The sequence below is a fragment of the Lagenorhynchus albirostris genome, chromosome 7, assembly GCF_949774975.1.
Source record: "Lagenorhynchus albirostris chromosome 7, mLagAlb1.1, whole genome shotgun sequence".
Taxonomy (NCBI): Eukaryota; Metazoa; Chordata; class Mammalia; order Artiodactyla; family Delphinidae; genus Lagenorhynchus; species Lagenorhynchus albirostris.
Window position 1 is genome coordinate 106081972 of NC_083101.1, and position 15808 is coordinate 106097779.

General features: G+C 45.0%; 1 protein-coding gene across 2 annotated transcripts in view; it reads left to right on the forward strand.

Moving 5' to 3' along the window:
- MSRA (methionine sulfoxide reductase A) overlaps nucleotides 1-15808 on the forward strand; it is a 374255-nt gene that overhangs the window by 236912 nt on the left and 121535 nt on the right. For both annotated transcript variants that reach the window (XM_060153611.1, XM_060153612.1), the window contains one exon: nucleotides 8395-8499. In XM_060153611.1, the coding sequence (XP_060009594.1) occupies nucleotides 8395-8499 (105 nt within the window). The remainder of the gene's footprint in view (nucleotides 1-8394; nucleotides 8500-15808) is intronic.

Sequence of the window (15808 nt, forward strand, 5' to 3'; positions counted from 1 at the left end):
CCTGGATCTTCTGTGCTTTTTGATTTGGTTTAATGGTTTGGTCTTGTTGGCTGGAAAAGATGAGGGAAATTGAAGAACAGTTATTATTTAAAAAAAAATAACTATAGCTCACTTCTCCCCTCCATCTTGCCTGTAGGAGAAATAAAATAGAGCACGTCTTTTTCCTCCAAAGAGCAGTTCTTTACCTGGACTCACACTGTAAGCCGTGCTGGTGCTGCAAGAGTCTTCTGTTGTCACTGTATTAACATTTGTCACCTTTGAATCCCTAGCACTTAGCACAAGTACTGGAACTTAGGAAGCATTCAGGAAATGTTTATTAATTAATGAGTAAATAAAACATCGTGTTGACCCATATAGTAACGTGTTCAAGTTGCATTAATTGTGTCTAATCCCTTTCTCCAGGTAGTAGCTCCGTCCGTTCGAAGATGTATGCTGAGGTTTACATAGAACTCAACGGTTAGGGACAGAGGCAGAGCAGGGCATGGAGGTATGTCTCCATTTAGGGGACTGGTCCTCTGTCAGGTGAGCACGTCTGGGGCTGGCACGGATGCTCATCCAGATGAAGGCTAAGTAAGTGGCAGAAACATTTAGCACAAGACTCCTCTGATCTGAATGTGTTTATTAATGTCACATCATGTGCCTGGTCCTGGGGCATGACAGAGAAGAGCCACTTTCCTGGTTCCTCCTCTCAAGGAGCCCACTTTGTACGTGGGAAGACTAAGCGAGCACTTGAAAACAGCCAGCACCCAAGTGTTACACTGTGTGTGACTGATCCCCAGAGCAGTAAGCATCCAGGGGGGCTGGATCAGTGGTGCTTGGTGGAGAAAGATCATTTTTTTGAGTCCTCTCTGTGTGCTAATTGCTGGACCCTATCGGCTACATCCATCATCTCTCTTCATCACAACAACCCAGTGAGGGACCTCAGGGGACCTGACTCAGTCGAAGAGCCTGAATCTGAGCACAGGAGATCTGGCGGCATCCCGCCTGTGGTGCTCTCTCCCGTGCTTCATGCCTCTTCTCAAGGTCCCATCCTCAGGCAGGGCTTCCTGGAGGAAGCAGCACCTCCAGGGACCTTGAGAGGAGGAGAGGGCTTGGGTTGCAGGTGGCTGGAGCGAGGGCACTGCAGGCTGTATGTGGGCGGGGCAAGAGGAGCTGGGGGTTGATGTGGGGCTGTGGAGTGTCTCGGTCAGGGAGATGGCATGGGGAGATGAGGTTGGCACACCCCAGCTGTGGAGAGAGAGGCCCGGTGGCCAGGAACTCCGGAGGGCAGAGGACAGCTGTGAGCGGCAGGGACGGGGGTGAGTTGTGCTCTGGCCAAGGCCAGTGCGGAAGCCAGGCCCCGAGCGCGCGGCCCCGTGCCCCTCAGCCTGGGTGGAGTCCGGCCGTGTGGCTCTCAATGGGCAACCTGTTGACTGTGAGGTGTGGGCCAGGGCTGGGCCTTGACCTAGAGAGGGGCGAGCAGGCCTCGAGGTCTCTCACTGCCCTGCAGAGACAGCAGAAGCCCGGCTCACGGCGGAGGGGCACCCACTTTGTGCAGCTTCTGCCCGGGGACCGGGTGCTGTCTCCACGGCCTCCCGCCCTCCGCCCCCACCCCCAACCCATTGCAGCAGCAAGGGCCCGGGCCCCGGCAGGTGTGCACGGTCTCGATCTCTCTCTGCTTTTGTCTTCTGCGTCCCGACCAAGCCCCCTCCCAGAAGGCAGGCTTCCGCTGCCCTGGCTTCCGCTCTTCCCCACACGCTGGGACCACGCAGGTCTCGGCTGCTCGGCTGGGTGGCCCTTGGGTCTCCCCCTAGACGAGCCCACCCACAGGAGCCCCTCGTGGGCTCAAGCTGCCCTTGGTGCAGGTGGCCCTGCTCCTTCTCCTTCTGGAAATCTCGTGGCATCGGATCTGCCCACCGCGTTGGGAAGGAGCCACCACTTCTAGAGAGAGTTTGGAGTGTAGCTGTCACCTCCAGTCTCGCTCGCTCCGCTCAGCGTGCTAGCTGTGGGATGCTGGCCACCCATCACTGCTGCCCACCAACCTGCAGTCACTTGGCTCTGACCAGAGGGAGGTGGCCTCCCAGGGTTCCAGCCCAGGGGGCAGTGGACGCTTCTGCTCGTCTCAGTTCGGCAGCTCTGTGCTGTCTCCTGGCTACACCGACTCTGAGGGACAGAGGTTCTCGTAGGAAGGAAATTGTCGACAGCCACAGTGTGGTAAGACACAGCTTCTCCAGGGAGGCAAGATCCCAGCCTCAGCTTCTGCTCCTGGAGCCCTGTTTCTGGAGGTTTCTTTTTACCCAAATTAAGCACCCTCTCATTAAACCCCTGTCCTTTTATTTCTGATTCTAAAGTGGGGACTCACACTTGAAAAACACAGTGTTTCTCTACCACCCTACACTTCATCAAAAGAGTGAGAATCTGGGTCCTTTATGGTGTGGACGAAGGCCAGACCACAGTCCCCACTGGGGTCAGAAGGTGCCGGCTGGGCCTGCACCTCAGCACCCGGTCAGTGGTTGTAGACACTTGACTGATATTTCTATCAGTCGAATGGATAAATAAGATCAGAATTATCCACTTACAGAGACATGTGTTTTCTCCTGCAGTTTAGTCCTTATGGGGAGGGGTCCATGCTAAGGAAACATAAAAGGGTAACAACAATAGAAGCGTCACATTTGTGTATAGAGAGTTGGCATTTTCCCCAGAACTTTACCACATATGACCTCGTTTAATCTTTATGACTCTTCTGTCACAGAGGTTATTTTTTATTCCTATCTGAAATAGTAGGAGACCCTGGGTCACAGTCGAAAAAAGTGTTAAACTACTTGTTAGAACTATGGCTTAAGTTACTTCTAGTCACGTTAATTCTCATCTTTTCCCACTCCATCACAGCTGAGTAGAGTATAATTCTAATAATTCAGCTTATGATAAGACATAGAGACTTAGACTTCTGTGTGCCAGGCACGGTTCTGGCTCCCCATTTTGCAGATGAGGAAACCGTGGCATCAAGTGGTAAAGTAGATAAAGGGCCTTTGATAGTGGGCATGGGCCCCCTAGGTAAGGCATGGCTCATAGCCAAGGAACTGTGATTTGAACCAGCGTCTTCCTCCCTCCCTGGCCCTGCCCAGGTCACGCAGCTGCCGAGTAGCAGAGCCAGAGCACTGCCCAGGCAGCCTGGCTCGAATGTGTGCTTCTCAGCAGAGTACAACACTGCCCCCTGCTATCGTCCCCCTGCCTTCCTGTCTCACCAGCTCCTGGCCTCTTTTCTGGTCTCATCTGCTGGGTAGGCCACCTCCCTGGTTTCTCTTCTTCTCCCCAGCCCACCGGTAGTAAAAACTAATCATGTTGACCTGGAAGAGTTGAAGATGGCATTTTCCCCATGGGATGGAACGCTGTCACACAGGTCTTTAAGAAATGGCTGATTTGTCTTGGGGTTCTCTTTAAAAACACCTGGTTCTGTGGATGACTTGGCTTCCACAAAGCTCTAGCTGACTCTAGACGTGTGATTTTTCTGCCCCCAGAACACTGCCATGTATGGGTCTTCTGGGATGTTTTGTCTTGTAAGGAATGACTGACCGTAGCCTACCCCTCTGTGTTCCTTCACCTCCCTTTGGAGTCATGAGATAAAGTGACACGGGGGAAATGCTCAGAGAAGACATTCATCCTTTGCGTTTTTCCTTTCAAGGTATTTTTGAATGACAGTGTTAAAGCACCTATAACACTGCTGTGAACTGTTAACAAGCACATTTGCACATCACATCTATCATGCTGTTTGCACGATGTTATGTGAAGAAACAGCTCAAAGTATTTTTAAGATATAGTCTTTTATCTTCGGAAGCACCAGAAACTATTTGCAGATTGGTCTTGGGAATCAAATTAGCCTAACACATCGGTGAGTTCCTGGAGGTGTGGGCATTTCTGTAAGTGGTTCCTGGCCCCTTAAGCCTTCTGATCATTTGCACTGTGTATTTTTATACAGACTCTTGTACTTTGGAGAAATAAAATAAAGAAACTTAAAGGTGAGTTTGACAAGGGCTTCTCCACACTGTTTGTCAATGCAGATGGATCCTGAATTTTAATGGTAGTAGTTTCTTTTAAACAACCAAACCTCTTTAAACCTCTCCACAAATAATGTCAGTGCGCAGATTATGTCTAAAAGTGTGTGCTGGTGAGTGGAAATCTTTCCTGACCCCATACTGCAACCATGAAGGAAGAGCCTAATCCTGGAAAACAGTCTTGACAGCCGGATGTCAGTTACCTCCATCTCATCTGGGCCACTGCCTGCGTGACATTTTGCTGTCACTTGATGACTTCGGGTGTCTACATTCAGGAGCCCAGCTTGGGGTCATAGAACGAGCCAGACCTTGCACCTCCAGTTGAAACCTGGTTGGCTGCCGCTTACTGGCTGTGGGATGTTATGTGAAAAAACTTGTGGAGAGGCCTTGGTTTCCTCACCTGTAAAATGGGGATGGCATCCCTGTTGTGAAATTGTTGTGAGCAACATCTGTGCCCCCGTGTTCATAGCAGCTTTATTCACAATAGCCAAAAGGTGGAAGCAGCCCAAGTGTCCATTGACAGATAAATGGATAAACCAAATGGGGCACATACAAACAATGGAATGTGATTCAGCCTTAAAAAAAAGGAAATTCTGACACGTGCTTCAGCGTGGGTGAATCTTGAGGACATTCTGCTGATGAAATGAGCCAGTCACAACAGGACAAATACAATACGATTCCACTGACATGAGGTGCCTAGAGGAGTCAAATTCACAGAGACAGAAGGAGAATGGCAGTCACCTGGGGCTGGGGGAAGGTAGAATTGGGGAGTTAGTGTTTAGCGGATATGAAGTTTCGATTTTGCAAGATTAAAGAAAGTTCTGGAGATGGATGATGGTGATGGTAGCACAATGATGTGACTGTACTTAACGCCACTGAATTGTACACTTAAAAATAGTTAAGCTGGTAAGTTTTAGGTTGTGTGTATTTTACCTCAGTAGAGAAAAATTGGAAAAAAGAATTACGAGCATTGAAGAACACCCAGTAGGTAAAGTGCCTGCCATATTATCAGTGTTCAGTAACTAGTAGCAGCTTTTACTAGGGTTTGGGATTATAACTAATGGTTGCGTGATATCTCATCATGTGGCTGTACCATAATTTGTTTCTTTTTTGTTTGACTTTTGGATTTCTTATGGTACTCCACCATTGTAGCAATGATGGAATGGATTTTCGTATTTGTGTATGTCTTTTCTATTGTTTGGGGTTTGTATCTTTGAGGTTGATTTCCTGGGTCACTTAATCAAGGTGAATTAATCTTAGTCTTTGGGGCTCTTGCTTCTTATGCCCATAGAGTTTCAGAAGGGTGCTGTCATTTTCAGTGTCACCACCCAGGTAAGGGCGCCGGCCTCACAGTGTCCTCATCAGCACTAGGCACAATTTGAAGCAGTTTTGCAAAATGAAATGAGTAAGAGATGGTGTTTTAATGTTTAATATACATTTGTTTGCTTTTATTTGATCACTGGAAATGTTGAGAACTTTTCATGCCTGGATCTACATTTATTTTTTCCAATGTGTATTGCCTGTTTACATCTTTTGCCTATATTTCTAGTGTGGTTTCAGTGCTTTTCTTATCAAATTTTTTTTGTCATGTTTGTAACATATTGTTGCCATTTTTAATATTCAGACAGTCTTACTAGTTATGTAGTTAAATCATTCATTTAAACATTTCAAAACACAATTATAAGATTTTAAAGTAGATCAAAAATGGTTTTGCAATAACATGGTTATTATACTTAATGAATCTTCTTTCCATAATTCCCTTATCATTCTTTTAATACCTATTAGCATAAAATCTGTTTAGATGTTAACTTACATGACTATAGTATTTGAATTAAAATTATGTAGGCTGACCAATTAAGAATAAAATATTAATAACCCAATATAAAGAAGACATAACAAAAATTAGAGAAAAAATTTTAATAATTAAAATTATTAATAAGCATGACATTTTTTACCTCACTAATAATTAAATTCATTAAAAATAAAATGATAGGATATTATCTTCCATCTATAAATTTGGTAGGGATTAACAACATTGTGATGGTGACTGAGGCTGACCCTCAGATATGCTGCCAATGGGGAGAGGAAATTGGGTCAACTTTAATGAATAGCAGTTTAGCACAAGGTATCGAGTATCTTTAAAATGTTCATAAACATTGATTTAGAAAATTCCCATATATAACTAAGGCTAGAGGCAGCCTCAAAAATGTAGAAAAAATATTTATATTCATAGATAAAAATAGGATTCAATACAAATGCCCAGTGACAGGGAATGATTGAATAAGTAATAGTACGGCCATCTTTGGAGTGTTATATAGTCATTATAAATGGTATTTCCTAAAAATTTCAGTGATATGGGAAAACACTCACGATATGCTGGTAAGTGGAAAAAGCATGATGCAGTGATTACAGTAAAACAAACTGTGTGTCACGGTGTGAGTTTGTGTGTGTTTTGTGTATGTATGTGTCTCGTACATATCTAGAAAGAAGTGCGTAAAAAGTATTGATAGTACTTATGTGGTAAGAGTATGGGGCATTTTTATTTTCTATATTTCTGCACATTTTTTAAGCTTCATATTGTTTGCAAATCATTGTTTCTACAATCAGAAATTTTAACTGCTAAGGAAGACTAAAGATAATAAGTAGATCTCTCTCCTTTTCTGGATTCATGTTCCCTTTGCTCTCTTCGCTTTGATATATTGGACAGAACCCTGGACAAGAAGTCAGAAGGTGTTTTTTCAGGTTATGGTCCAGAAATTTGCTAGCTATATGACCTTGGGAAAATCTAACTCATATGTACCTGTTTGCCAGTTTGTAAAATGGGGATTTCTACCTTCCCAGCGTGTACCATTGGAGGGTTTAAGAATTAAGGTGAGATTACCAACATAGGGGAAAACACCTCTGCAAACTAAGATGCAAGTTCAAAGGATTCCCCAAACCACTGGGAGGTCTGATAATTTGTTAGAAGGACTCACGCAAGTCCAGAGCTGTTATCCTCACAGTTATAGCTGATTACAGGAAAAGGATACAGCTCAAAGTCAACTAAAGGAAGAGTCACATAGGTGGAGTCTGGAAGGATTCCAGTGCAAAGCCTCCGTGTCATCTCCCATGCAGTCAGGATATGTTACCCTCCTGGCCTCCATGTGTGACAATATGCAGAGTATTGCCAACCAGGAAGCTCTCCCAAGCTTTGGTGTCCAGAATTTTTAATTGGGGCTTCGTTACATAGGTAGGATTGATTGATTGCCCACATGGTTGAACTCAGGCTCTCGGTCAACCGATACTGTGTTACCCAAAGCCGCCACCCTCAGTCACATGGTTGGTCTTTCCGACATGGCAGCCTCTACCCTAGGACTGTTGGCAGCCCTACCCTGAGATTCAGTGTGGCTAGCCCCACCCTAAGAGTATAGGCGTGGCCTCTCTAAATGAGGACACTCCTATCGGGTATGACCTAGATTACGTACCAGAGCCAAGGCAGAGGCCAGCTACCTGTTTGGGCAAGGCTAAATTCTTTACTACACACGAGGTGACGGAAAGAGATGGAGAACAAATTTAAACACAGAGATGATGTTAGTATGGAGGGGTCTATTATTTACCATATGTTCTAACATTGTAAAATAAGAGAGGGCATGAATTCCACAGGTGCAAGTGGTCTGCAAGTACCTGCTTCCCTGATCCTTAGAACCTTGGGGACCACCTTTGAGAAGGGAGTGTGCTAACAGTGGGGGCTGCAGAGAGGCTTTTGCTACAGTAGTTGTTTACCACAGAGACGAATTAGGCTGAGAAAACACTTACCGTCCTGCTGGGTATATGAATCTGACCCTCGCCTCAGTGTTAACAGCACAGCAAATATGTCTCTCTGTTAACGAATATATCTAATGTGAACGAGTTATAAGCCTGTTTTTTTCTTGGGTTTCTCTACCTGGCACCATCTCCCTCTGTAGTGCAGCTGAGCTTACTATGTACAGAGAGGAGGGGGGTGATAAAAATAAATTGGCTCGTTCCCCTTGCAGAGTTTCAAATCTCTAGCACCATGTCAGGTTGGATCCATAAGGTTTCATAAGAGTGAGATTAGAAAAATGAAAACCTGAGTTTATTTTCTCATGGAATTAAAACAAAATTAGAACACAATGAAGAGGAATCATCATCCTCAGGAAACTTGCTCGAGGACAACCGTGTGCTTTTATGGAAAAAGAACCAGCGACAGAGACTTAGGATGAAAGCATTAAAGTACGATTGTGCTCCCACCCTGCCTTCAGAGGGAAGAATTTCAGCCTTTGTCTAGTGTTTTTTTGGAAACAAATAACTTGTCATAAATTGATGTTGTCAGTAAATTTGGGTTGTACGTTCTGTTTCTTTCAAGGAAGAACTGGCCACGCAGAAGTAGTCCGAGTGGTATACCAGCCAGAACGCATCAGCTTTGAGGAGCTGCTCAAGGTCTTCTGGGAGAATCACGACCCGACCCAAGGTAGATGAGTGAGCCAGTATTTAATTATCTTACTAATTACAGCTGGGATAATTAGTGTTTGAACTGCATGGAAGAGATGAACCTTGAAATCACACAGGAGCTCAAGAATATGATTGCAGACATTTATTGACGGAGACGGGGAGGGGCTGGGGAGAAAGAGGGTGAGAGAATAAAGGCACAGCCACCGTCTGCGCCCCTCCCCCCTTTACAGCTGTCAGGGGTGGGAAAATTCCCACAGAGAAAGACACCAGACAATAGAGATTCGTTCACCTTTGATTATTGCATTATTCCTCCTTAATGCAGTCTTTTGTCTACAAAATTAAAGTGTCTTTCTAGCAGCTCCAAAGTTTTCCTGATTTATGGTTCCTTTATTTCCCTGAATTTATTTAGCCTTTCTCATCTTTTGACATTATGAGCCATTTTTTTTCCTTTTAAATGTCTGTGGGTGATTTAAAAAAAAAAAGAACATAAAGGTAAAATGCAGTATTCAGTGGTTCTACAATGCTTGGGTTATTTAAATATTTCATTTGTCTTCTTCGGAATTTATTATATGAGATATTAATATATTCGGGCTGTAAACAATGGTGGTCAGGAATTTTATCTGAATGCACACACAAGCAAAAATCTCCTGTTTGCAAATATCATTGTAATATTCAGTAATGGAGTAATCTCCGGATTTCATCTTAACAGCCTTACAAGCACTGCTTTGCCAGTGTGATGATCTGATACTATGAGGCTTATGGACTGAAAAGTCCTGTATATCCGATGTGATTTTCATTTAGCAATCGGTCTATTTAACGGAAATATTTTCCCTTTGGTGTCAGATTTTGGGGGAGTGGGTACGCCATGTTGGCTATTTCCTGATGAATGGATGTGTTTTTCCAAATGTGCATTGTGCTTTGGGGTGGGACCTTACCAAGACCCCAGCAGCATAGGTTGGTGAGTCCTGAGTTCTGGCTCCACTTAATGCCAGGGTGGTTTGCCAGAGGGCAAAGGTCAGAGCTAAGGCAAGAACAGCAAAATGATCAACGAGCCAGGGTCAGGCAGGTCCAGGATCCAGGTACATCCAGCAGGGTGGGTAAAGGCTGCGAAGGAGGCCAGGAGCAGGCTCTCCATGACAGTGAAGTCTGGTTGACATGGGGAGATGAGTCCCTGGTGGGAGAGCAGTGAGGTATGGGGCAGGGGAGGTACAGAACTGGTAGGGCAAGAGTACTATCATCGGAAGGTTCTGATGCCACCCCCGTTTGGACTACTGGACTGTCACATCATATGAGAACGGCAAGCCTAATGGCTTAGACACGCATGGCTCAAAGGGAAACTGACTGGTGAGCATCATAAGTAAGGGTCGTGACAGCCAGGAACTCATGCTGGGAAGCCTTTGGTCCACATGGAGCAGCCATTCAGCCTCTTGGCTCTCAAAGCTGAGGGTCAGGCAGGATGCTGAGGGCTCCAAAGTTCTAAGTGGAGACACCTATCAGAGCCCAGGCAAACCTGAAGTCATGGAGGAGACAGGCTCCCCACAGGCCCACAAGGCTGGGTATGTGGCCTTGGCCTGGCCACCCGTAATGCCGTGTCCTGATACAACCACCTTATGCTTGACCCCCGCAACATTTCAAAGAGGGTGAAGTCTGTCATCCACTTCTCTCTCCTTACTTCTCTTAATGTCTTACCCATTTTATCACATCTTTACTAGCACACCTCAGTTATTAGGCCACTAGTTCTGGCCCCTGAATCTCAGGGGAATTCCACCTTCAAAAGAACTTTAGGAGAACCTCTTGTTCTCCCCATCCCGTGGATCAAACTTGTCTCAACTTTGCCTCAGTCCTCTTTGAAATTCTTGGTTTACTATCTGTGTTAATTTGCTAAGGCTGCCATCATAAAGTATCACAGACTGGGTGGCTTAAACAACAGAAATTAATTTTCTCACAGTCCTGGAGGCTGGGAGTCTGAGTCAAAGGCATTGGCAGGGTTGGTTTCATCTTGGCTTGTCGATGGCTGTCTTTTCCTCATACAGTCTTCCCTCTGTGTGTGTCTGTGTCCTGATCTCCTCTTTGTATAAGAACGCCAGTCACATTGGATTAGGGCCCACCCAAATTACTTCATTTAATCTTAATCTTTAAAGTCTCTATCTCCAAATGAAGTTACACTCTGAAGTATTGGAGGTTAGGGCTTCAACATGTGAAGTGTGGGGAGGGGTGGGACACACTTCAGCCCATAACACTGTCCAATAATGTAACCGGTTGATGTGCTGTTCTTCCAGAGGTATTTTTTTTTCCTAACAAGGTGTTCACAGGCTCATAGACTGGACGAGACTTTAGAGGTCATCTGGTTCAATTCTATGAGTCAGAAGATGAAGTTGGTAATGATGGAATGATGGGGGTCACGGACAATGGGACTGGAATGTCGAGTGACCTATTTTTTACACTGATATTTTGGACAAATTATACATGTAGGAGGAGAGTTTTTCTACCCTTGTGTATATTTGTTTCTGCTTAGAGTAGTGCTTCATGTAATATATACAATCACACATATTAAATCACAAGATATCTGATCTTCCCGCATTATTATTAGAATTACTTTTTTAGATAGTTCAGTGTAATGGGCCATGGTAACAATCTTTTTCTGCCTTGTAGGGTTTCCTAGGACCCTTCTGGAAATAGGGCCAATGGAGTGATCATATGATCCAGTCCTGATCAATCAGTATCTTTTTCTGTTGTCAACAATGTTTGATCCAAAGAACAGGCATGTGACCCAAGCAGAACCAGCTAGAGTCCTTCCCTGGGACTGTTGTATGTTCTCAGTTTGTTGCAGCTGCTGGGGTGGGTGCTCTGTATGGGGAATGACGTGCCCACCAGAGAAGCGAGGGAGGAAGATGAGCAGATGGGAGGAGAAAACCCTCAGGAGGCTCTGAGGCCCTGAGGCTCCTCATTCCTGCAGCTCTTCCTTCAATTCTGAGAGCTCTCCTGTGAGCTCTTCAAGCTAGGAGAGCTACTAGGTATTCCCTTCCTTTTTTTAACTTGAGCTAGTTTGTTGGCTTTCTATTACTTCCAACAACAACAAAAACCCTAACTAATCCACTTAACTCAATTTAAACAATGAGCATTATACTCGATCATTATATTCAGTAACTGTTAGTTAACCGTGTTCATCTGGCTCCATAAATCAGAGGTCTAAAGCCATTTGAATGGTTTTATCATTGACTCAGACACCGAGGGGCGGACACTAGAAATTGTTTCTTCAAGACCTGTTGGAGGTTCCTTGGTAATTCAGAATTAGGATTTAGGATTTGGGACATATGGCCTGAGAACATATCAGATGCCTTTTCAATATTTCTGAAGTATTGTGAAAGACAAGCATTCATTAATGACATTTATTTTTGCCAGGTATTCTGCTAAGTGGTGCTAGATCACTAAGTGGTCTGGAATAAGCAGCAGTAACATTTTGGTTAACACACAGGGAAGATACATTTCTATAGGAAGAAAATAGTTAAATCCCAATAAACTGAGATCAAATGAGCATTCACATAAATGTGTATAAGATCACAGACGAAAATGTTAACCTGAAATAATTAAAACAAGTATTGGTTAACCCTGGGAGATTAAAAGCAAAAATATAAGTTCATAAGAAGTCTGGTATCAATGGATTTAATATTTCCAGGGAACTCTGAAGGTCTAAAACGTGTAATCATGTAATTTTTCTGAGGTAAGAATTTGAAGTCCACTTGCTAAAGGATGGGCATGCGGCAGGAGATAGCTGAGCTGCAGGTGAACTTGGCCATCTGAACACAACTTCTTCATTCTCTACCTGAAGTCACATGATGACTCTTATCACATTTCACAGTGAAAAGTGGCCCAGAAAAGAAAAGCACCCAGTAGGGCAGGTGGGGGAAGTAGAGGCGTGTAAGACTGATTACTCTTACTCAGAAGATGGACGTTTGTAAGGACAGAAGCATGTTGGCTTTGGTGGAGACTCTGGTCTGTGAAGCAGTCCATTGTAGGTTCTTTTCAGAAACAAGAGTGAGTGATTCCTCCACCTGCTTGAAGAATGCTCTTACCTGTACCAGAATTACTTATCAACAAAAAGACAAAACTTGAGGAAAAGTTGAGGTGACATTGATCTTTGATGTGGTGATAGGCCCACCCCGACACACACGATTCTCAGCAGCAGTAGGCCTCAAGAGAAATGCATTTTAATTAGCATGTTGAAAGGCTTTACTGCCTTGTTTATAAAGTTATGAAGGATTTGCAGGGGCCACTAAAAATCTTTAGTTATAATTTACTTCACTTTGCGGGAGAAGCAATATCCTTGAGTGGTATTAGCAAATGCGGGGTTCTTGCTAATGACAAGGGTCTAATATAGTAGAAACAGCAAGAATTTAAGCTTAAGTTCCCTTTCAGTTAAATCAGATCTTCACGGTATAGACCAGACAGAGAAAATCCTGCACGTTCTTCCCTGCTTCAGGCTACTAAAGCAGCTCTCACAGTATCTGTCCCAGTGGAAAGGAGGAAATCCCCATGGTCCACCAGTTTGAAGGGAGCAGAGCTGGTAAGAGCAATCAGAAAGTGTGGGCTTTTAAAGTGACAGGGGGCCCAAGACCCGTTATTCCACAGCCAACAGGCAGTGAGTCCTGAGAGAGTACTGCTCCGTGGATTCGCTTCAGGTGAAGTTTACAGATGACTGGCCAGTAAACGGAATAGTCTTTTCTCTGAATTTACCACGAAACCTCTGCTTTTGCCGAAGCATTCAGATACCACTGTTTGAGCTAACGCGTCCTCTTCTGGCTTTGTCTTACTCACGGGACAAATACAGTTCCTCCAGCCTCCTAAGGGTAGTGTGCCCCTTCCTGACCGTGTGGTCCCCAAACTCCCCCAGTCTCCAGACAGCATGGCAGAGCCCGGCATTTAGATTTGGGTTCTGGGTCCAGAAGGACCTCTTCCCAACCTCACGACCTTGACCAAGATACTTACTCAGTCTGGAACTCTGTTTTCTCATCTACAAAAAAGGGGTAGTAATATCTATCCTGCGTACTCCTTGGGTTGTCGTAAGAATGAAATGAAATTATGTGAAAATCACTTGAAAACGTCAAGAACCATGCAGGTGGCCGCTTTGTCGTTGTGTTCTTCTCAACACAACAATACAGCTTCACCCATTTTATTTAGTTATTTTTATATCCGTGATTTCTGTGGGAAAATATTTACCCTCTGCTTACTAAAGGGTGGGTTTTCTACCCACAAAGGTTCTTTTGTACTTCCTGCTAGTTGGAAAGATTTTAACTGTTTGTGTTCTCGTTCTATGATGAAACTGCTGGCGGTGATGGTGATGAGGTTAGTGGGCGGAAACCTCCTCGCGTTTGCTGCTGACACAGTGCTCAGAAGAACCAGATAAGATCCCAGCGTCTCATGCTTGCTCTGTAGCCCTGTACCTAGCATGCTCTGTGCATGAATTCCGTCGTTTCGGTCCTCCTATTCCTGCCGGAGGAGGCAGGGCCCAGACCCTGTACCTTGAGCCAAGCCACAAGCACACAAGTGCACAGTGTGGAGACTCAGCTTTGCCTGACTTGATCCCATAAACCTGACTTCTCGATTCCAACCTGTTTCACTCTCCTCGATCCTGGGGAAAGGACAGCAGCACCATTTAGGAAGCACCCCTTACGGGCCAGTCTTAATGGTAGATGCTTTATACCTATCATTTCATTTAACCCTTACCATAATCTTATGAATTGGGGTTCACTGTTTTCGCTTAACAGAAGAGAAGAAATGAGGTTCCAGAAGACTGACTCTTGCTTGATGTTGTTGGCAATATTTGGACACGGCTCTGACTAAAGCCCGAATCTATTTTCTTTCCCCTACACCAGAGGGGTCCATGCTTCTTGACTAGGAGGACCTCTTCTAAAGATAAACATTTTTCAGGATCCCCCATGTGATATAGTTGTGCCCTTAGTAACCTTTTTAAAGCAAATATATGAAAATGCTACTGCAAATTTAATCACTTTAAACTGAATGCCTGTTTTATTAACTAGCACAATGTCACGTACCTCTGGAAAATGGAAATGCCTACATGCATAACGCATTCCACAGCCTCTAGGCCATGCCTGCTGCACAGTTGGATTTGTGGACCTCTAGTAGTAGCTCCCGGCCTTCCCAGGGGCTGGGGCCGCAGGTGGGGAACTGCTCTGGTTAGTGGTGGCCTTTCTGCAGAGGCCTTCTGGCTGAGACTGTGAGCTGACCCCAATATCAGTTTCCCTACTTCTGAAGGATTGGAATTTTAGCTGGATGTGCAACCACCAATAAAGACTAAATTTCCCAGACTCCTTATGACGAAGTATAGCCACATGTCTGAATTCTGACTACCAGAACATGAGTACCAGTGATGGGGTCAAATTCGGTACACTTAGAGGAAAGGCCATTCTCCTCTTCTTTCGTCCTTCCCGCAAGTTACTTGTGGATGCAGTGATGAACGGTCTTAGACCGCAGGGGTGGAGGCCTCACCCTTGTAACTGAGGAGCTACAAGATCGAAGGCTCCAGAGTCAGTATCCCAGGCTGGACTCTTTATGTAAGAACTTCTTTAAGCTGTTGTTATTTTGGTTCATTCTAGGCCTTCTTTTCTTTTTCTTTTTTTTTTTTCTTACAACAGCTGAACTAATCCTTACTAAAATTGCCTTCAACTGTAAGCTGGTGATGAACTCCCAGTCACTCCTCTGAAGATCTTAATTAAAATGCTTCCTTAATTAAAACAGCTTTAATCAAATCTGATAAGAGTATGGACTCTGGGGTTAGAGGATATGGCTTTAACCAGGCCTGCCACATACTAGCCATGTGGCCTGGGGAGGTTACGTCACTCACCACCTCCTTTCTGTCTGTCTCTGCCTAACCGCTGGGTCGTGGCTCTCATTACTCTCATCTGGCTGCCACAATCGCCTCCTAACTGGCCTTGCCCCTTTCCCAATCCAGTACCCAGAATGATCCGTCAAAAACACTAAACAAAAGTATGTCCCTCTGCTGCCTTTTCTTTGGGCTGATACACACTCAGCTGTACCATGGCAGCCCGGCCTGGGATCAGCTGACTGGCGCCTCCTGTTCCAGCCTCAGGTCCTGCCCTCACGCACCGCATGTCTGCGTCCTGGCCTGCATTTGCCCCATTCCTGGAAGACACAGGTGCTCCCTTGCTGGGCCCATACCCACTGCTCCATCTGCCCACAGCTGTTGGCGTGATTGGCTCCTTCCTTTCCTTCAGCTTAAAGAGTCACGTCCTCAGAGAGGTTTTCGCTGACCCGCCCTAACTAAAGGAGGCTCTCCAGCCCTCCTCCCG